This window comes from Lepisosteus platostomus, chromosome 23 (genome assembly GCF_059453375.1).
Source record: "Lepisosteus platostomus isolate fLepPlt1 chromosome 23, fLepPlt1.hap1, whole genome shotgun sequence".
Lineage (NCBI taxonomy): Eukaryota > Metazoa > Chordata > Actinopteri > Semionotiformes > Lepisosteidae > Lepisosteus > Lepisosteus platostomus.
Window position 1 is genome coordinate 10443970 of NC_142633.1, and position 23713 is coordinate 10467682.

General features: G+C 38.5%; 1 protein-coding gene across 4 annotated transcripts in view; it reads right to left on the minus strand.

Annotated features, from left to right (window-relative positions):
* Positions 1 to 23713, minus strand: part of LOC148642018 (ephrin type-B receptor 2) — a 201596-nt gene that overhangs the window by 103925 nt on the left and 73958 nt on the right. For all 4 annotated transcript variants that reach the window (XM_088616782.1, XM_088616780.1, XM_088616781.1 and 1 more), the window contains exon 2: positions 14305 to 14369. In XM_088616782.1, the coding sequence (XP_088472908.1) occupies positions 14305 to 14369 (65 nt within the window). The remainder of the gene's footprint in view (positions 1 to 14304; positions 14370 to 23713) is intronic.

A 23713-nucleotide genomic window follows, 5' to 3' on the forward strand; every position in this document is an offset into this window, starting at 1 on the left:
TAGTTCCTTTGATGTTTACTAATTAAGAAATTTCTGAACACAAAAAAGGATAATAATTAACTCCAGTATTTGTAAGATTTGCTAGCTTGATTGTTTTTAGGCTGTAAGAACTTCTAAGAAAAAATATTTCCTTCAAATAATATTTTATACACATTTTAACTATCCTATTAAAACAAGTATGTTTATCAAGAAATTATGATTATTGGATCAAATGACCAAATATTGGTCAAATATCTCCCTCTTGATGAATCATTAATTTATGCTATGCACTGGAGGCAAATTCAGATACAGGAAGGCTAGGCTTCAAGAGATCTCTTCACTTGGGCTTTGAAAATCTCCAGTTGTTAAAGGCAAAAATACTAGTCCTACTGGCTCGGAGTTATGTGAAAAGTCCTCAGTGGTAAAAGCCAACCACTGGATTAGTCTTAACCTTGACCTCAGGGTCTGGGGCACCTCCCAAACCTGCCCCCCTGCTTTCTGAGCACACGAACAAAGTGGAGTACATGTGATTCTCCCAGACACGCCCCTACTAGCTCCTTCTCCAACCCAATTGCCAATCTTCACTCCTCACTTCACAGCTGACATAATTCTTCAAATTAATCCCCACTTAACTAGGGTTTTGACAGGAGAGCAGGAAAGCCAATCTCCAATTAAGAACATAAAAATAACAGATTTTCTTTGATTAATTAGAGCATTTTTATTGTCTATTTTTTTATTCTATGTCCCAAGTATTTTCTGTAAAGGAAAGCAATAGGGTGCTCTGGCAATGGAAGACTAATTAAATCAGGCAATTCAGTGATTCACAGTTGTTGTTCTGTAGGTACTGTATGTGTGCATGTTTTAAAGTATGTTTTTAAGCTTTATTATGTATGATGGAAAAAAAGAAACCTCCAATATCGTAGTAAGAGCTTTGCAGTAAAGCTCAGCATGCCAAATTGTTGAATATCTCGTTTGCAACATATTGTACATTCTCGATGATTCAAATAATATTGGATAAAGGGACCACAAATGAAATGGTTGCAGAGTTTGATCTACTTATAGTATTTCAATATCAGTCTTCAGATGTGCTGTATCCTATAAGTATTATTAGACTGTGCATCTGAAAGTGTCAGGGTTATGGATGACCATCTCAGGACTGTATCGGTCTCAGATGGGGGAGTTGGATGATGGTTTACTTGAACAGGGACCCTGACAGGGTGAGTAAGAAGTTATTAGGGTCACCGTGCCACAAAAAAGAACCCTTTTTCAGGGATTGGTGGGGTAAGGGTTGGGGAGGGGGACACTACATGTGATGTCCATTTATCCCAATGAAACCAATGCCTTTGACAGATCAAATTAAAAGAAAGGGAAAAGAAGTGCAGGACTAATGAAAGGCAGAGAGAGGGGAAAGCCCAAACAAATGTCTTTTGATAGAGGGCCCCTTTTGTCATGCCACAGCTTTCCTGACACCCTTTCATGAGAGCCAGTGGAGGGAACCAAATGGGGGATAATAAGGGGCCCCCAATCAAGTGCAAAGTGTGAAATTAGAAGAAACGTCTTCATTTTCACAGTTTGTTTCTGTTAATTTGACACCCTGGCAAGGTCATGTGTTTTAAGTTGTGGTGCAATGGTGGGGATGTGGGTTAGAGGGGGTGGTGGAACTGGGGGGGACTGGTAGATATTTCTTGATGCGGAAGGAAAGAGTTGGCTGGATTTAACTCCAGGCTCTTTCTTTCCTTAATGATGGCTTTAACACAGCCTGGAAGTGCAATGACCTTGAATTGGCTTTGTTAAGTTCCCAAAGTTCGGGACTCCAGCTGCCACTACCTTTGGACACTAGATTTGACCTCAAGAGAAACTCTTTTCATTAATTCAATGAATAAGTAACGATAAGAGCACAGACTGTCGTGTCTATATAACCAGTGTCATAAGAGACTCAACATCACTGGGCTGAAGTGGAGAATAGCTCACTAAATAATACAGCAGAAAGCAAACTGCAAAGTTGTATTGCAGCAGGTGTTTGTTGGCAATTCTTTACATGCTGCAGTGCTCTTTGGAAACCAATTTTTCAAACTAGTTTACTTAAAGAATGAAGATGTTAGCACACCCACAACCTTTGCCAACACCTTGCTTTATAAAACAGTGTGAATTAATTCTGATCATAGTATGTCTTTTTTCCACTGAATTAACAGGCAGTCTACTCTTCATAGCTTGAGGCCTCATTTCCTGAGGTCCTTGAACAACTACAAACAGCCAGTGCAATGCAGCTCCCACTGTCCAGAATATTGAATTTTCCTCAAAACCCTCAACAAACCGAAGACAACATTCTTAGTTTTCTTTTTTCTTCACAACTGGGAATGTATTGATTGCCTACCAGAAGATTCAAAAGCATTCATATATATGAAATGTTTTTAGAAGAAATTGGAAATGCTGTACTGTATAATATAGGAAAGATGCACTTATTTCTAAGTGGGACTTAAATACAGCTATTGAATAAAAGAAGATATAGGAAAAGAGTCTTTACCCTATTGCTTGGGATGACAGAGTACACAGTCTGGCTAAAATGTAATTAACATAGTGCTCTAGGAAAACTGTTCTGGTGTTTTATTGTTCACAATAGCTTTGGGTTACAGTGAAATATAAATAAATCAATCACTCTTTTGCTGGCAGAGTAAGTATCAGACTACAGGTTGTGAATTACAAGACCGGATCAAAAGCTATGAAGTGCAGGACTTGTTTTTGTAATCTTTAAATTATTGCTGAATTCGGTTTAAATATTGAACAGTTTTGCTGTTGTGTCACACTTGGTTTCTCCTCTCAGCCTCCATTAAGACCTAGGATACCGATTATAAGGAAGGAAAGACTATTTTAGAAACATCAGAGTGTGCTGTGTGAAGGACCACACTAATGATTCACCAGTGCTGGCGAGTTCAAACTGTTATTCTAAAGGCACATTTATTTTTTCACCTGCTTCTTGACAGTGCTGAAGAGGCACTAATGGAATGTTTTAGTGCTCCTCATCAAGGTTCAGAGTACATGTTGAAGTGATGGCTGAGAATAGAGCGCTTTAGTGTACTGTTGTGGTTTTCAAAACTACCCCTCGGTCTGGAATTTGACCACTTCAGCGAAGCCTGTTCAGATGTCCTGACTGCTAGTACACATATTCTTTCTATAGTTTATGCTAAGGCACAGGTCTGAAAAAACAGACCTTTGGTAATAGTCCTCATGTTTTTGATTTGGTAGAATTACATGTTCACAATTGTTTCAGGACTAAGAACTCAGCTGAGTCAAACACTGAGCCACAATGTATGGACATGGGCATCCACTGATACTGTTTTGATAGATTGGTGCAGAAACATCTGAAATTGACTCATCATGTGTTGACTATTGGGATGTTAGCATTTTCCCACCCTTCTCAGTTATGCTGGGTATATTTCCATGGTTAGAAATATACAAAAAGAGCAAAACATGCATTTCAAAAAGAAACAAATTCATAACTCACTTTTTTTTGTGACCAAAATATAGCATACATGACAAAGTTACCGCTGCTGTGGTGACCTGTTTTTACCACACAATGCAATATTTCTACCTCACCATGTTTCCAGATTCTGGCATAACAAGAAAAATGTCATGTGGTTACACAAAATGTGCAGTGATCATCACTTCCAACGCTTTACCTCATATTGCAAAACATGAGCATGGTCTGAAAAAAGAAGCTGTTTAACTTTTATGACTACCATGATGAAAAGTCATTTGCCAAGTCAATGTCAAGAGTCTTATTCACATTACTGCAGGGCTACAAGGAAACGACTTTCATTTGGAAATGCTTTCTGCCTACACAACCAACAGTGATAGCTCCCGATGATGAGAGCACTGTCACTAAATTTTTAATTATTTCTCAGCAGCAGCTAAACAGGTTCATAAGCTGAAAACTGTTCTTAACTGTGTGGATGACAATTACACTGCAAACACGTCTCGGCAAGGTGGCCACCTGTAAGGAGGCTCAACAATTGCTGGCCACCTAGTGTTACTTTCTGTCACCGAGATTACTGCAGACATATAATGGAAATGACAAGGATGGTCCAGCAGTGCCACGAGAGCTATTGCATACATCTTTCCAAAAGACTACACTGAAACTCTTCTGTGATGTTGTGCTCAATGTTGAAGGAAAGGAGCTAACTGGCTGTGAACTGAACAAGATCCTGTAAGATGAATCCTTTCTTTGTTTTTTGAGAGAAGTGCTTTGCTGAAGCAATTTCCCACACCGCAGGCAGCAGCAAGCGAAGATGACTTTTTAGCATTCTATCAGCATGTTTCAAGATATTTGGCCAAGAGGTTTGAGTTTTCTGATGAGAATTTCATTTAGTGATTGACATGCTTAAGCACTTAAGGAGTTCAGCTTCACTGAGCTGCGTGAAGCAACTACAGCTCTCCAGCTGCATGCTAGACTAGACTAGACTTTATGATGAGTTTTGTGTTGGTTTGACAGCCTCAAAGAAATCGCAACAACTGCCTGTCATGGACAATTTTAGTGACAGGGAGAAGAACATCAAATGTGATCACTCTAGCCTCTTTTGTTCAAACATCTTGGCCACCAACTCTTCCGGTGTAAGACTGTTCTGAATGACTGGAACGTGGACTTTCCAATGGAACCAGGGCTATATGGGTTTTGTTAAACGTGAAATTCAGATTTAGGCCAACTGTGGAAAGAAATGCCAAGAATTCGACACTCGCATAACTTAAGCAGAAGGCAATGCTGGAAGCTGCATAATCCAGCAAAAAATATGATATATCATTTTGATTAATTTTTCTTAGTAATTAGTAGGGTGCTTCAGCATAATGTTATGTTTTAATTTATTTATGTGGGAATTGTTTGTATGCTAACCATACAATGGTGTTGGTCTTATGTCAATATTATGTCAATAATATGTTAATAATATAATTATATAATAATACACTGTTCCTGTCACTATTTGTTCTAGGTCAACTCAGTGCTCCTTTATAAAGAGATATAATTAGTATCAAACATGACCGTAGCACACTAGCTCGTTTCAGATACAACTAATTGTAGAATATATATTATTATAAATGTGACTGAACATGGAGATACAGTGCCTTGCGAAAGTATTCGGCCCCCTTGAACTTTTCAACCTTTTGCCACATTTCAGGCTTCAAACATAAAGATATAAATTTTTTATTTTATGTGAAGAATCACCAACAAGTGGGACACAATTGTGAAGTGGAACGAAATCTATTGGATTTTTGAAACTTTTTTAACTAATAAAAAAATGAAAAGTGGGGCGTGCAAAATTATTCGGCCCCCTTGCGTTAATACTTTGTAGAGCCACCTTTTGCTGCGATTACAGCTGCAAGTCGCTTGGGGTATGTCTCTATCAGTTTTGCACATCGAGAGACTGAAATTCTTGCCCATTCTTCCTTGCAAAACAGCTCGAGCTCAGTGAGGTTGGATGGAGAGCGTTTGTGAACAGCAGTTTTCAGCTCTTTCCACAGATTCTCGATTGGATTCAGGTCTGGACTTTGACTTGGCCATTCAAACACCTGGATACGTTTATTTGTGAACCATTCCTTTGTAGATTGTGCTGTATGTTTGGGATCATTGTCTTGTTGGAAGATAAATCTCCGTCCCAGTTTCAGGTCTTTTGCAGACTCCAACAGGTTTTCATCCAGAATGGTCCTGTATTTGGCTGCATCCATCTTCCCCTCAATTTTAACCATCTTCCCTGTCCCTGCTGAAGAAAAGCAGGCCCAAACCATGATGATGCCACCACCATGTTTGACAGTGGGGATGGTGTGTTGAGGGTGATGAGCTGTGTTGCTTTTACGCCAAACATATCGTTTTGCATTGTGGCCAAAAAGTTCGATTTTGGTTTCATCTGACCAGAGCACCTTCTTCCACATGTTTGGGGTGTCTCCCAGGTGGCTTGTGGCAAACTTTAGACGAGACTTTTTATGGATATCTTTGAGAAATGGCTTTCTTCTTGCCACTCTTCCATAAAGGCCAGATTTGTGCAGTGTAAGACTGATTGTTGTCCTATGGACAGACTCTCCCACCTCAGCTGTAGTTCTCTGCAGTTCATCCAGAGTGATCATGGGCCTCTTGGCTGCATCTCTGATCAGTCTTCTCCTTGTCTGAGCTGAAAGTTTAGAGGGACGGCCAGGTCTTGGTAGATTTGCAGTGGTCTGATACTCCTTCCATTTCAAGATGATCGCTTGCACAGTGCTCCTTGGGATGTTTGAAGCTTGGGAAATCTTTTTGTATCCAAATCCGGCTTTAAACTTCTCCACAACAGTATTACGGACCTGCCTGGTGTGTTCCTTGGTCTTCATGATGCTCTCTGCGCTTTCAACAGAACCTTGAGACTATCACAGAGCAGGTGCATTTATACAGAGACTTGATTACACACAGGTGGATTCTATTTATCACCATCAGTCATTTAGGACAACATTGGATCATTCAGAGATCCTCGCTGAACTTCTGGAGTGAGTTTGCTGCACTGAAAGTAAAGGGGCCGAATAATTTTGCACGCCCCACTTTTCATTTTTTTATTAGTTAAAAAAGTTTCAAAAATCCAATAGATTTCGTTCCACTTCACAATTGTGTCCCACTTGTTGGTGATTCTTCACATAAAATAAAAAAATTATATCTTTATGTTTGAAGCCTGAAATGTGGCAAAAGGTTGAAAAGTTCAAGGGGGCCGAATACTTTTGCAAGGCACTGTATAAGGGGTGACACAGCCCTTGTAATTTTAACTGAAATTATTTTTTTTCTGGGTGGCACAGTGGTGCTGTGGCTAGCATTGCTGCCTTACAGTGCTAAGGCCCTACGTACAACTCCTGGGGTGCCATCTGTGTCAAGTTTGTACACTCTCAACATGTTCATGTGAGTTTCCTCTGGATGCTCCAATTTCCTCCCACAGTACAAGGACATGCTGGTAGGTCAATTGGCTTCTGTGAAAACTGGCCCAGGTGTGAGTGTGTGCATGTTTAGGTCTGTGCCTGCCCTGCAATGGACTGGTGTCCCATCCAGTTGTATCCTGCCTCCTGCCTTACACCCATCACTTGCTGGGATAGGATTCAGCTTCCTCAAGACCTGTACTGGTTAGAATATAGATGGATGATGGATGGATGGATTGATGTTTTTCCCTTACTGGAGTCCCACAATGTCTCCCATAACCTGCCCTGGCATCCTTCAATTGAATTAATTGCTTACACTTACATAGCATTTTTCTGGACACTCCACTCAAAGCGCTTTATAGGTAATGGGGATCCCCTCCACCACCACCAATGTGCAGCCCCACCTGGATGATGCGATGGCAGCCATAGTGCACCTGAATGCTCACCACACATCAGCTATCAGTGGGGAGGAGAACAGAATAATTAAGCCAATTCATAGATGGGGATTATTAGAAGGCCATGATCGGTAAGGGCCAATGGGAAATTTGGACAGGACGCCAGGGTAACACCCCTATTCTTTTCGAGAAATGCCCTGGGATGACCACAGGACCTTGGTTTTATGTCTCATTCGAAGGACAGCACCTTAACTTTACAGTATAGTGTTCCCCCTCACTATCCACAAGGTAAGCGTCCCCTGCTGGCCCCACTAACACCTCTTCCAGCAGCAACCTTAAGTTTTTCCCAGCAGGTCTCCCATCCAGGTACAGACCAGGCTCACACCTGCTGAGCTTCAATGGGCTACCAGTTGTGAGTTGCAGGGTGATATGGCTCCTGGCATGAATTGATCAGATCTGGTCATGCAACTGTGAAGACGTTATATACAGAATTGAGATTTACAACCTCAAAAACTGCCTGGAATTCAGAGCAAAAAGCATAAAGAAGCAGAGAAAATCTGGTTAAGCCTGGATTCATAGTCTCAAAATAAAACGAGACATAATCAGTCCCCTTTCTGGATATTCCCACACTGATTTATATGCAAATAGATGTCCACTTGCTCCTTATATGGTTCTTGCTTTGGAAGATTAAGAGAATTTATAATATAAAAAAACTGCATATTTTACGTCTTGTCGAGAGTTTATTAATTAGAAAGGTGTCAACATATAAGAGCTGAGGAAGAAGCATTCCAGAAGTGATTTCAGTAAATAAATAATTCTTTTACAACAGACAACATTAAAAGCTCCCTAGGGCAAGTTGTCCAATTTGCAGTTCTGGGAAAACTGTCTGAGTTACACAATCTTCCCTGAGGGGACATAGGACAAAAGACGGCAAGTTTGAGCAGCATGTCTGATAGCAGACAGCCTTCTCTCTCTCCAGTTCCCAGCCATGAAAAAAGAACGTGCTGCCAAGCCTACGAATTTCCACTCCAGAATTGCAAAAGCACGCAGTGACAATTGTGGTCAACTGCAATTATAATTACCCACACTGACAAATGATCTACATTAATTATCTTTACCGATACATACCAACATTACTTTCTAATGATTGTTAACTGGAAGCTAGAAAACTCAGATCAATTATTCATTAACTCTTCAGTCCCTGTCTTATTCACTTTTCTTAAATAAAGACACAGATTTTTAGAATATATCGTTTAATTGATATGTCACAATTTGTACACCAGAATGCGCTATGCAAAATTACTTGCTCCACACCAGTAAAAAATAATATGAATGGCAAAACTGAACTGCAGCCTAACAACTACAACACTTTAAGAGAGAGGTATTCACTGAGTATGAGTATGCCACATAATGCAATGCTAGGCAAGGGGGTAATTCAATAAGCATGATTATGTCACAATGTCACATTGATCACACACTCAAGAAAGCATTAGCTACATACAAAATTATACTACAGAGAGATTATTTACAGTTAAATTAATCAAACACACACCATAGCTTTACAGAGCTTACTCAAGCAAAGCTGTTAATATGAGTTATAATTCCCAGTCATCACCTCACACCAGCAATGTGTGCTCACTTTTCTTACCTCAAAACACAGTCATTACAGTAGAAACCAATAATGAAATTAAGTTTTCTACTGCATGACAGTGTAGTAGCTCCCTGGTGCATCATCTGACAAAGCAGTGTTTCCGGAAAGGGATGTCTACTGGTATTGCATAGCTGTGTCACACTCAACACCTGCACAGTTATTTGAAATACTGGCTACTGCCAAATGTGCGTCATTAAAATTCTTAGTGACGTGTTTAATTGGAAGAAGAGAAAAATAATCTTAGTATTGTTTTGGTAAGTGGGCCCCATTCTGTGTAACACATAGTCAGAAAATTACACAAAGGATGAAACTCATCCAGTCTTTGTATCTGGAAATTAAGGCCTCTCTGCCTATCATCTCTTCAATCTTAATTTTCTGAGATCCTGTATCAAGGCTATGTTGTTGACCATTTCACTCTTCACCATATGTCTCTCACTGCTGCCATCAAAGCAATTGACTGCTTTTGTGCTAACATTGTACTCAGAGAGCTGTGCACACAAAACATCAGCCTGCCCTCTCTTGTACCTTGCTTGTTAACTGTAGCAGTATGCAAAGATACTACCTGACCATTAGTGTCATGCTCTCCAAAATAGTGTTAAAAAGATTAGGTAGTATATACTCCCTTTGAAATACATGGCCGCCCACATATTTGTCAAGACAATGGCCATCTTCATATCGGAAAACAGTTTCTATTATTTTATTTTAAAACTTTTTTATAATCAAAAAGGATGGATAAAATTGTCGTATGCAATCTGAATATAAGAAAAAAATGATTCTCTGACTTTAGCCAGACTTTTAATTATTACATTGTACAAAATATAGCATAATTCCGTATCAGATGCATTCTATAGCACATGTACAGTACAAGGCTGAATTAACAGCCTCCACAGCAGTAGTACCAAAAGTTAGTGAATTTATCTGAAAGTGACATCGTTAAAATCTTATCCAGTGATCTGAACAGAAGAAAATAGGATTCATTAACTCCTGTACTGTCAATGCTGCAAGAAACATTCATTTGCTGAAGCAAGAGAGATGGCAAAAGTGCAACTCCTAGACACTTACAAACACTACAAGGGTTTTGCTTTTTATTTCTAAATCAAATTCTATTGGGGTTCTTCTCAATGCCAATAATGCATGAGCTGGAGACCTCTTTGAAGACCTCTATGGACCCATTTCCTGAGGGAAGGCGAGAGACAATTAAGCAACTTCAAGAAAATACAGGAAGGATTTTCTGAAAACACAGGGAAAAGTCTAGTCATGCTGCAATACTGCTTATAGAGGGATTTCGGCTGTGTGGTAAAGGGGGATTTAATAGATTCACTCTTCTGTAGTACTGCTCCCAGAATGGATACAAAAAGCAGAATCCTTCTGTTAACACACATCCTAAGATTTTACATTGATCACATTTCAGAATTGCTTCCAGTATTAGTGGCACAGTTGACAAACTCTTATAGTTTTTCTTTTAAATGAAGAAGAGTTTACAGATAATATCATTTTGGTTATCGAAAGTCAACTCCAAGCAAGTCTGCTTTTAAACGATTTTTGTTGCTCTGGGCTGTCATGCACTGTACAAGGAAAGTGTCCTTACTTGAAATTATAGTTTTAGCTGTATTGGAGAGTAATTCACATGTACTGTATTATCTATCAGTTCTTTATAGTTGTTCCACCACGTATTACACAGGATGACTGTCTAGGTTTTTTATATTAATTTAATGTAAGGTCCGGGCTAGCACTATAAATGATTAAATTACCGTGTAGCACAGGAGTCATTCAGTTAACCTATTGAATCATTTAACTCTAACCTTTATTGTACTAACAGGTTCTACTTCCAGAAAAAGAATTTGCTTGAAGATAGGAGATGTGCTTTTATAGTCAAATCTTGACCAAAACATACAATTGATCTGTTGATGGATAAATGGTAGAGTTCATTTTCATACAAATCCCAAATTTCAACAATTTATTCACATGCATCTGTGAGGATAGTGACTATTTTGTAAAATAATAATTGGGTTGCTTTGCTCAGAAAAATTTGAAGCATGCATAAAGTCTACTGTTGCGAAGACGACACAGGACACAGGTGCTCTTCCTCAGGCTTGTGCCAAATCATCACTAAATCGCTGTAAATAATCTCCAGTTCTAAATAATTTAGAAAATATGTTCCTTTATAACATGCACAACATGACTGGATGGATAAACAAAGATCATTACCAAATAAGTGGCACATGCAACTGTCCCTGCAAAAATGTTATCTAACCAAGCCAAGGGTCCTGATTCCAGAGTCAAAATAACCACATTTAGTAGAAGGTTTTAATTTTAGTCTAGGCCCATTAGGGCTTATTTGGCACGTTTCTGGTCTATAAGCAGGACCTGGCAGTATGTTTGGAAGCTGATGGAGTTGAATAAACTGATGTTGACATTTTAAAAGGTGTTGACTCCTATAAGTAACAGGATTCATACATTCATGTGTTTTCTTGAAATACTGGCTGTCTGTAAAGCTTCTAAAAACACTAATTTTTTGCTAAACATTTACAAGAAATTGAATCTAATTAGGAACTGGTCAAAAGCACTATTTATACAGCTAAATGCCATCATAAAACAGACAGTTGCAATATGGTTTTAAAACATTACTTTAACCGAAACGTTTAGATTTTTTCTTCAACAAAAAAAAGCTCCAGGCATTTAACTCCAGACATTTGTTGCCATGTCATGTTTAAGGCCATGCTTCTATCTGTTAATTAGACATGACATAAACAACTAAATATTTGAGTGGTGTCCTGTCATGCTTTCTCTTCTATATGTACACCACTTCTCTATTTAATAACCTTAATAAATCCAGGCAATAAAACCATTAAACACTTCCATTAAGTGTCCCTGCATCAATCATCATCAAACCTGGTAGACACACGTCTGTAATCGCTCTGTAATAAAAGCTTTAGAGAATTAGGGGCTAGTCTGTCCATAAAGGCATATTTGTGCAGTAAAATTAAGATGGACAGCTTATCAAGCTAGTTCAACACACCCTCCTGGCTCTACAGAAAGATACCCAAAGCCCAGTATAACTTTAATTTGATACTGTTCCTTTTCCATTACCATGATTTAAACATCACACTATTTTCAAATAGGTTTTTATGCATATTATATAATACTGGTTAATTAAAGGATCATCACCAGGAAAGACATGATTGCAGAAATAATAAAAAGAGTAGGTCAGAGACCTTTACTTATACTCTCTGATAAAGTGACTAGGCAACAATGAACCATATCTACATAATATAAAAAAAAACCCATGTCTGGATCACAGGGCCTTGTGAAAACACTTCTTTAATACCAGTAGGTATTCATAAATACCTCTTCTCTTTTCACAAACAAAACTGCTGGTAACATAGCATGTCTGCAAACTCTGCTCCAGTATGCCCGAATTATTACAGTGATGCAAACTGTGGAAAAAAATACTCCTGAGGAATGTAAAGCAAGAACACAATATATCCTATATAGTATTCCACAGCTAAAAACCTAAGAGGGGTAACTACATGTGAAATGTGAGTGTCTCATTTACAAATCACAATATCATTTTTTATTTAAAATCTTTGTTGTGCTACTTGGGAGTTTTACCACTTTCTATCTCTATGGAAATATTTCTCTCTCTCGGCCATATGAAGCATTTACAGTAGATCCAATAACTGAACCTCCTGGGTACAAAGACCTTGGGAGCTACAGTACATTATCATACTATGTACAGATTTTCGTACAAGTCACATCTGTTAGTAGATTTAGTTTTTCTCAATCTAATTTTGATTTCCAAGGTTCCCTATCCGTTCTTAATGTTTTCTTCAAAGTGGATCTGCATGTACAGTATAGAGTATGTATCTCTCTAAGCTAGTAGTAGTCTATACAACCTCATGTATTTCAGACAAGTATGCATCCTTCAAAGAAAAGATAAATACAAAAGTATTAGTGTAAAATGGGTTAAAAGTAAATGATTTAGTAGCTCAAACCTCCAAGCTGGAAAATGGTTTATTTTATAAAATGAATTTCAGAAAGAAGTCAGGACCAAAGAGGATAAATGATTTTCTTTTCTTTGCTGTATTGGATGACATGGTGAACACATCTGTGCCCACCCATTAACGTCAGGTGGAGTGGATTCTGCTCTATTAGAGCAGAGGAAGACTCAGTGACCTTTGGCCTTTCAACATCCAATGCACATCCCCAACGGGGAAAACCAAAATGAAAACTTTAAAATGGCTGGCCAATGTTTTAAAATAAACGTGCATATGTTGTGTTTTGAAAAGGTTATTAATATACAATATTAATATTGTATATTTTACGATTAATATTAAAATGTACAAATATTCTGACTACAAAATATGCCAGAAACAAAGGTAAATATTGTTTGCTTTCTTAGTTGTCACTAGCATACTATCTTTCTTTTGACTACCATTTGACTACCATGGTTTCATGCTCTTAAAGCATATGTTTGTCATTTGAAAGAGTTGGCAAGGGAAATACTGTATTATTTTATGATTTAAATTACAGGGATGCTTTTATGGAGAGTAATTTCAAATATGTGAATTGACAAACACTACAACACTGCACACACCCAATGTTAAAAACAACACGCTATTACAGTACACAGTATCCAAAAGGTTAGTTCTTAGTATGCTGTCCACATTGCCAGCAGCCATATCACCCTGCAACTCACAACTGGCAACCCACTGAAGCTAAGCAGGTGTGAGCCTGGTCAGTACCTGGATAGGAGACCTCCTGGGAAAAACTAAGGTTGCTGCTGGAAGAGGTGTTAGTGGGGCCAGCGGGGGGCGCTCACCCTGCAGTCCATGTGGGTCCTAATGCCCCAGTATAGTGACGGGGACACTATACTGTAAACAGGCGCCGTCCTTCGGATGAGACGTAAAACCGAGGTCCTGACTCTCTGTGGTCATTAAAAATCCCAGGGCGCTTCTCGAAAAGAGTAGGGGTGTAACCCCGGTGTCCTGGCCAAAATTTCCAATTGGCCCTTACTAATCATGGCCTCCTAATAATCCCCCTCTATGAATTGGCTACATTACTCTGCTCTCCTCCCCACTGATAGCTGATGTGTGGTGAGCGTTCTGGCGCACTATGGCTGCCGTCGCATCATCCAGGTGGATGCTGCACATTGGTGGTGGTGGAGGGGAGTCCCCATTACCTGTAAAGCGCTTTGAGTGGAGTGTCCAGAAAAGCGCTATATAAGTGTTAGCAATTATTATTATATTATTATTATTCACTACTATTAAGCCTCAGTGGAGCTCAGCACAATCACTTACCTGGCTAGTGTTAACATTGCTGCTGTTTGTTGCAAATAAAAGGAAAAGCCATGGTTATACTCACCCCTGTTGATGGATAGACTGTCCAGCCCAACTCTGCTGTTGCAGTTGTTGAATCCATTAGCATTTCTGAAAAGAATGAAGGAAAAGGTTACCACGAGTCAAAATCCCAGTTTGGTACTGTACACAATCAATTCAACTACAGAGGGGAAACGTAATTAGTTCAACAGACCTGCTGCAACACAGTAATGTAAGCAAGAAATTCTGACAGCCTGGTGATACAGTATGCATAACACTGACCTCTATATTCCATGATCACTCTATAAATATTTTGAAACAGACATGTTTAAGATAAACATGTCAGAAAAACTTGTCTAAACATGCTAAAATTCATCCTCCCTCAGAATTCAAACAAACTAAGAATAGACAGTTTTCACAACAAAATAAATGAATCGTATAGGTTATGGGTTATATGGTATGTTGATTATTACTGAAGGTTCGTGCCACTGTGGGTGTATTATTTTCTCCCTATAACACAAATATTTCAAAGCTCAGAATGTATTTTAAATCATTGTCTAATCACGAACAGAATGAAGGATTCAATACCAAATCATGTTTGGGAAAGGTGCACTGTACTATGTTTCAATTCCTTTAATACAAAAAAATAAAATTAATATTCTTCAACTGACATTAATACATGGCAGAACTTTGATCTGGATATATATTGTTTTTTCTGTCAATGCCAACAGAGGTCTTTAAAGATGTATCACTGTATTTAGCACAATTCCAATTTTCAAGACAGATCTCTACATATGTGTCCTTTAACCTTTGACCAAGGATGAGTTTTCTTCCTAGGTGTAGTGACTTGACCTGACCTCCCCAATAAACCCTGGCCATTTGTTGTATCATGAGCCTAGTTTAGTCTTAAAGGTCCCCAAACAAATTTAAACAGGGCAAGATCCTTTATCATTGAAGGACAAAAGCTCAATAATAAGCCTCTTACTGCACAAAGCATGACCAACATTCCACACCAACCTGTCATCAACGATTTCACACTGCTCATGAAACCTTTTTCTTTCTGACCTTTGTTGGAAGTGTGATGTGTCATAGTATGTAACATACATTCAGACTATTGCACTCAAAGAAAAAAACATACAAATCAGCCTTTTCTCTCATTAAAAAACAAAACAACAATAAACTGCAGAGTGGACCTCTTTCTCTGGAATAAGGATCTATGGCCAACTTATTGGAATCAATATTCTTCAGCTAGCACCACGACATCCAGCACCAGATTCCTGCAAGAAATCCCAATAGCAGTTCACAACCTTCAAAGTGTTTGTTCTCTCGCCCAGTGTCATCCCTCTGAAAGACTGTGGAAAATCCCCAAGGCTTTGAGTTTCAAGACCCAGAAAGAGGGAAAAAAAAGTAATAATAGTTTTTAATTCTTCGTGTTCTTCAGCCAAAAAGAAATAAAAAGGAGAATCATCTAACCTACAGGCTCAACAAAACCCCAAAGACTGTCACAAGTGTTTGGATAAAACAAGAGCAATCTGACAAGACGGTGATAAGGTTTTGGCAACTCTTCTGTTAAAACACAGCTGAGTGATAGGCAGACGCCTCCAACTGTATTCTCCCAGTAACTGATTATAGTTATTCAGCACTTTAATGGGATGCTTTGTAGCATCTTCTCCTGCAGGAAGGCTTTGATTTTTTAAATATTTTTTTTCTGTCACTATTGTATGACACTAAAATCCTTTCTTTCCTTTGTGACTCACCAGCTTTCAACAGCACACAGCCAATTTGGTTTGATATGAAAACACTGTTTATTTCAGAATTAAGTTTAAGATCTTGTGGTAAAGGCAATCCAAACACACAGAAGCTGTTATTGAAGGTGAACTTCTGCACCGAAGGAAAATATATTCTGTAGTTACTTATGCTGTAGTACTTGGCCAATTTTCAGAAGCTTATTTGCCAGATCTCTAGTAAAACCAGAGTTCTAATGCTCTGCCTCTCTCACATCCATCATCAAAAGAGTGGCACCCTTTTTATGTTGCTTGATAAATGTGAAATTACATCCCAAAAGATTATAGGATTTTATCACCCCTCAAAATACATCAGCCACTTTTAACACTAAAGATCTGGCATTGTGAATCTCCACAATTGATTACAGATGATTTCAGGTGTATTAAAGTTGCTCTTCAAAATCTTTCATCTATGAGAAATTGCTGCAGTTATGTAACTAGCACAAAACAGACTTGAATGACTGCTTTGTTGTCCACAACAGGGTAAAACCAAAACAAATTAAAAAAGTAACCCTTTGTACAGCACAGTGTATCATCATCATATCTTCATTTGTGTAGCCTAGACCTTAATCTTCAAAAATGGCAATCAATGTTCAGCACTCTTGCATAGCTTACTTCATGACCTGGACATACCTTTATCCTGATTGTTCACCACCACACACATTAAAAATAGAAATTGCATTTCAATCTGGTTCATTCTGTCACTTATCCAAGTCTTATGCAAATGCAATTAAGCTTTCAGTGAACATTTCTGGCACAGAAACCCCATTCAAAGCCAAGCTTCTCAAAGGAGTCTCATATTAAAGCTGCTATATAGTATACTTGCATTAAAAACAAACTGTTCAGCATATGACAACAGATATGTTAAATTTCAAACTGGTGAAAGAGTAGAAACCTGGTCATTTACCCTTATTTATTGTAAATACATGATCTTAAGAGTTAACTGTGAGGATCCCAAAGGTTTTTCTGTATTTTAGTGACAGAATAAATGGCAGATGATGGGGAGACAATCATTTAAAACTCCATTTATTAAATCTTGTTGTTTTAAATGTTTTTTTTTAATATCGAATAACTACATATCCATGTCTGTCTTTTTTTGTTTGGTTTACTTGTCCACTCTGTAGTATTCCTCCACGAATGAAAGTCACTTGAAACATTAATGCAAACGCCAGCATTTGCAAGGTACACTTGGTAAACATTAAGAAAAATCAGAAAACCCCAGGAAAGATGACAGACAATGCAAAGAAAAGTCATGTCCAGTCACCTACAGTAAATGGCACTTAATTGGCACCCAGCTGATTCTTCTCTACTCTATAATACATTAACAGAGCGTCAGGTGCATGTATAGAACTTTACTGTTGGCAAACCTTTACTTGGAACAGGACAGAACATTCAATACTAGTTGAATTATCCAGTGAAAAATAAACCTTGAGTAATTACTGCTACTCTGCCTGAATCTATCCGTTTGTCATTATGCCGGCAATGATTGGAATAGAGAAATGACATTCCTAGGCCATGCAGTGTGTTTTCTGCAGTTTGCTACCAGGGAACCAAAGGCGTGCAATGATTGTAGACTTAATTTATTTTCTTCCCTAATTAGTGTAATACAAGTCTCCCATCATTGGAAGAAAAAGAAGACTGCATTCATCAAGAGTTAGGCAGTAACAGCTTCTGAAAGATCCATTAACATCACATTCACTTTTTTTCATTTTTTAAGAAGAACAGAAAAAATGAAAACTGAATACGGTTCTCATTGTGTAAAAACTCATTTATAATTTGGATTTGGATTAAGTTTCTCAATCAATTTGGTTCTGTTCTATCCCGATGTTTGGTCTGCCACTTGGTTTAAAATAAGCCCAATTAGTCACTGTTGTCATCTTACTAATTGAGCGTTAAACATGATTTAGGATTATACACACAAAAAATAAAATGCAAGGAAAATTGAATGTATGAAAAATACGCTTTTTACATGTATAACTGTACTCAGCAAATACTGTACAATCATCTCAAAAATGAAAACAGTGTCAGTGGCTATATACAGTATGTGTATTTCACTGAGTGACTTCATTCTTCACTATTGCTAATGAAATGTAAAAAATATGACATAGGGAAAACCCTGATGTTGTTGTAAACTTACAATAGGCTAATTGTGGCCTTCCTTTTGGGTTTTCAAATACATTTTTATCCCTTCATCTGTTGCTGTTCCTTGGATGTAGATTTGCTCCAGGGTTGCTGTGCTACAGTGCACACTGAAACTAACAAGCTTCTTTACTGCTGTGTCAAAATCCTCACTTTCAATCTTCTGCAGACCAGAGCAAAATTACAGTGTGAGCCAAGGACATTTCAGTGAATTTACACTCCTAGGAATTACTTGGATTTACTGTATAATGCTTGGAAAATCTTGCAGAACAATTCATGTTTTTCATTTGCTTCAGTCTCATTGTTAATATTCCATATCATAAGACAAAAATGGGTTTCGCATGGATTTCACTTACAGAAAAAACACTTCTAATTTAATCGCAACTTCTAATTTAATTAAACCCCATGGAATGATTACAATTAAGTCAGTTATTAGTATTGATTTTATCTCCAACTAGTATAATAAAATGATCTAAAAAGTCGAATTTTGCAGACTATACCTTTTTTGCCACTTACCCAAGTCACAAGCCTTCGGATACACTCCACTGTCGTCAAAATCAAAAACTAATTGAAGCTGCGAAAACCAACCCATGCCTTGGGACAGAAACCTCTAATTTGAATACAACAACATAAACCACTGCCACACGATGTCAGGTAAAATTTCTACAAGCATTACTTCTCCAGAAAATTAATGCAGTATCTTAAAAACGTTAATGCAATACTGTAGTATCCAGCTTCACATATTACTTGTATAATGTTTCTCATATGTAGGCAAGTTCTGAAATTACATTGGTACAGCCATTCACCATTCAGGTAATTACAGTTTTGTTTGCATCATAATACATACTAGATATAGCAAACATAAAGCATATTTCAAATGAATAAAATGCTGATGCAGTTTAGGTGCATAAAACATACAATGTGTTGCAAACTTGCATTCCTGTGACACCCCCTGTTCCTGCACACCAATATTGTTAACATCTCCCAACAAAAAACACATTTTGAATTTAATAATGAATTTATTTGGCTGATGCAACCTATCTAAAGTTACTTATACTGTATAAGTTAAAGCATATTTTCTTACATGCACATTTAGGCACCTGCTTCTACAGCTCATGTTCCTCTACCAAACTGGGAAAACGACTTTGTACAACAACCCTATCTCCACCTGGGAGCTGAACGCACATCTTTCCAGTTAGAAGTCCAAAGCCCTAACTATGCCTGTGCACGACCTCTCCACATGCCACACTGCTGCTAGATGCATGATATCGACCCTGGAGGGCATCTTGCGTAGGTTTTAAACAGAACTCACGGCATTAACTATACTCTTGGTGTTAGTGTCTGCACTCTCTATTGAACCTTGAAATGCACTAATAATTTTCTCAATAGACCCTTCTAATTGTTCAGAGTTCTGAAACCGCCAAGAGATTTTTCAAGTGACTCTGTAACACCTGACATACTTCGAACGACTGAAATGTATCATGCAGTCTACAACATTTAAGCAGCAAAAAAATAAATAAAAGGTCAACATGAAGTAAGTGAAACATTAATTCAATCAAGGGTGAAAAAGTAATTGAGAGTACAGCTGGGACAAAAGCTATTAGACACCAAGTTCTCAAGCACCAGGATAGGAAAGCCCAGCTCCTGAATGGACTCTGTGCACAGAGAAACTCATAAATAGTAAAGTAAGAAGTGGGCACTCTCTGTGTCTCTCCCTTTCTCGCACATACCACTTGTACTAATCAGCAACAGCTACCTGGTATCAACAGCACAACCCAGACGGAGCCATCCTTCTATCGCTGGATGATGAATCACCCTGCCTCCCGGTGTCTGCTCCTCTCTCCAGCGGAGCAATGTGGATTTATTACATTCCCCTGCCCTGCCACAAAGGGTCATCATTTCTTTTCTCCAAACACCAAAGCAGAAGGGGAAAAGAATCTCAGGCAACCCTCCACTGTCTGACACATTTTCTATTATTTATTTCAAATGAAGGCCGAAAAAAATAAAAATGAGACACTCTGCCAAGACGCTCCAGAGCGGTACAGGAATGGGAGGGGTGCACCAGTCTGGTGACAGGCTGAGCAAGAAGTCCAGACAGCTCTGCATCGTAGAGCAAAGCAGGCAGGAGGGAGAGGTCTCTGTGCTTGTCACTTGCTATGCTGATTTTGCACATCAGTGGGGTCAGTATCAACTGCAAGTACAGGGGCAATGTGCTAGCGTATTATCAGGACACATCTGCATGCAGAACCAGTTAAATGAACCACTGGTTCTCCACACCTGAATGACGAGAGAGCCGGGTTACACTGTGCTCTGTAACCCATTTAGGTAATGCAAGAAGTCCAAGATTACATGAACATCAGAACTGCAAAGGTTATGGCTGTCAGTGAAACTGACAAACACTGGATAAAGGCAGTCTTAAGTTAGTGGACTGCAGATGCTCAGAAAGGTCCTATCGGTCACTTAGGTAACGAGTGCTGGGAAGTCTCACTGTGTAGTACAGCATGCATTTCTGAACATAATCTAAAGGTTATAACAATTGACCTAGTATTTAATTCTTCATACTACTTCACAGCTTTCCCAAGTCTGCCCCTGCATTTTTATCTATTTTTAAATTAGGGATAAAAGAAGCAGCTGTTCATAGGCCATAAACAAAAGCAGCCCCAGAGCATGTTTCAAGTCTGAATTAATTGATCTGAACTTAGAGCAGCCTCAGTTTAGGATCATTGCTGTGAAATTGGTAAACCAGCAGCCAGGCTCTGACATCAAAGAAAAGGCACCCTGTTTAAATTGCTACTTTTCATGAGCCCATAAAACTTATTTGGAAACCAGTCAAGTGTGAAATTGGTAGACTGCTTGTTAACCAGGCTGTTTGTTTATTTGCTGAGCTGATTATGTGTGTGCTGGAGACAACATCACAGAAAGAAGAGTTCGTAGTGTTCTGCAGGATGTGAACCTCAGACCTAAAGCAACAGGTATAACAAGTCACTGGAGAACACTTCCAGGCTTGTTAATACAAAGCAATGTTTCTTGGCTATTACAGGAATAACATTCCATTCCCCCAGAAGATGAAACAAAAGCTGACAGGTTTGCTGCAAAGTTTCAAATGATAAATGTCTTTAAAATTGCCAAATGTTCTAATAAAGGGACAAGCAGCTTTAGCAATTTCTTCCTACCCACTACAATACAAACATTCCCTTTAAAGATGACCTGACTCAACTGAACCCAAAACGAGATAAGTTTGAGAAGGGGGAATATTTCCCCACCATCTTTCATCCTTTTAAAGCAGAACATCCCTGTAAAACATATAGCAAAAGGCAAAAGTTAAAACACATGGCAAATGAAGCTAGAAAAACAAAGAGTAAAACTAATGCTAGAGTGAAAAGCTACAGTGGTCTTTAAGCAAGTTTTAAAAATCTCTGACTCTCTAACAGATCTGGGCAGTGAGGTCCACCAAGATGTGATGTTGCATATGAGAAGGTTCTATCATCCACTATGTGGAACCTGGTGTTTGGCAGAGTAAAAAGATTGAAAAATCAGATCTCAGAGTAAGACCTGAATTATATTCATGCAATAAACCTGTAAAATAACCTGGAGCTACACTGTTCATTGTCTTATGTGGAAGCAGGAGAACCTTTACATCCACTCTAAATGTCACAGGGAGCAAGGACTATTTTCGGAGAATGGGAGTAAAGTGCTGAGGGAGAGCAATTTGTTAGTTAGCAAACAAGTCACATAATTCTGACACCTCAGTAAAACATTATAGTGGTCTAATCTGATTTAAATAAGGGCATGTATTAATATTTCAGCACCAGACTGGAATGGTACCTAGATGGATGAAGCCTTATGATTTTTCTGACATGCACTTCAAATGACAAGGCAGTGTCAAAAGAAAAAAAAAAAACAAGGTTTCTAACTTCACTCAGAGTTTAATATCAGCAACGTCAACAAACACTGAAGCCGAACATGTCTGGGACGTTGGGAACCTCTTCACTCATCCTGACTTGTTATAATTCCACTTAAGAAAGGTCTGTTGCATCCATATCTTCCTATCACACATTTCTGGAGAGACACTTTCAGCAGAAAACACAACAAGAACCAAGGACTTGTGCTTGTGTTTCACTGCATGACCTGGGCAAGCTGGGCTGCTGAAAAGCTAAACAGGTGCAGCCTTTTCATGTCTGATAAGCAGAAAAGTAGAGGTTGGGGGTAACACAGAGAATGTTATTAGAGCAGACATTATTGTTTTGGATAACAGGTGTAAAGGTGGGAGGACTTTCTGTACACTCAATTGATGGAGACAACACTGGAGATGGAAAGCTAGGTTGCATGAGGCAAGTGATCATACTGGTTCACTCTCAACTACCCAAGGAAGTGATCTGGTATTCCCAGAATATGAGAACAGGTTGTGAAAATACTTTGAGTAAAGGAGTGCCTCGTGTTCACAGTTTTCAGTGCACTTTTACATGGTTTCCACTTTATTCTGACAAATTTCACCTGGTTGGCTTTGTGAGTACTTTTAAACATTTTAAAGACTGGGATTAGGTCTGTTCGTAATCATCTGCGTTGAGGATGAAAAAAGTGCATTTCCTTTAGCTTATCAGTTCAAGACATTCCCTTAAGTCCTGGAATGTATCTGGTTGCTCTTCCGTGAAATGATTCCAAAACAGTGATATATTTTCTAGAACACAGTAAAATCAAAATCAAGTTGATATTGCTCATGTCATTCTCTAGTTGTCCAATAAGAGTCCAAGCAAAATACTTTCATGCTTTGATAATTGTTCAGCTCTATTCCAAAGGATTGGATAAAATGTTTAGCATTTTTTAATTTACTGTTCTGAAATAATTCTAAACGCAGACAAAGCTAGTAATAAATAAGATACACAACTCCTATTGTACAGTATCACCATATCAAGGCCTAAGTAATGAAACCTCAAACTCTGCAAAGATTACAGGCATAAGACTTGAAAGTGCAGGATGTATTTATCCCTATTTGAAGAATGAAATTAAAGTAAAGCTAGCAAATGAAATTTATTGCTAAGCAGGGCATGGTTCCTTTATTATGACACCTGCAGTTTCAGCACGGTCCAGGCTTGGTTATTTCTAGCTGGACTAGTGTGAGCCTGCACATTACAAATAAACACGTATTGGGTTTATTTCAAATGGGTTGCTCACCCCAGAATTTCTTTTTACATATTGAATGAAAAAGGGTTAAAATGAATCTCATATTCATGAACAAAAAAAAGACGCAATCTAAACCAAAGAATGCCATTTTAACTTGATTTATTTAAGCACTCATGAGTGTGAGACAAAATCGGTTCAAGGACCAAGAATTATTAACAGTATGAAAAGGTATTTGATGGTGTGGCGGGCGTCTAACAAAGCAGTGCTTCCACGCGCTGACAGAAGCAGGCCGGACTCTGCGTGGTTCACCAGGGGACAGCAGGTATGTGCTAGCCAGAGAAAACTGCAGGCTCTGGAAGATAGATGGCCAATTAGTGAGCAGACTTACTCACAGCACCAGGAGAAAGCCTC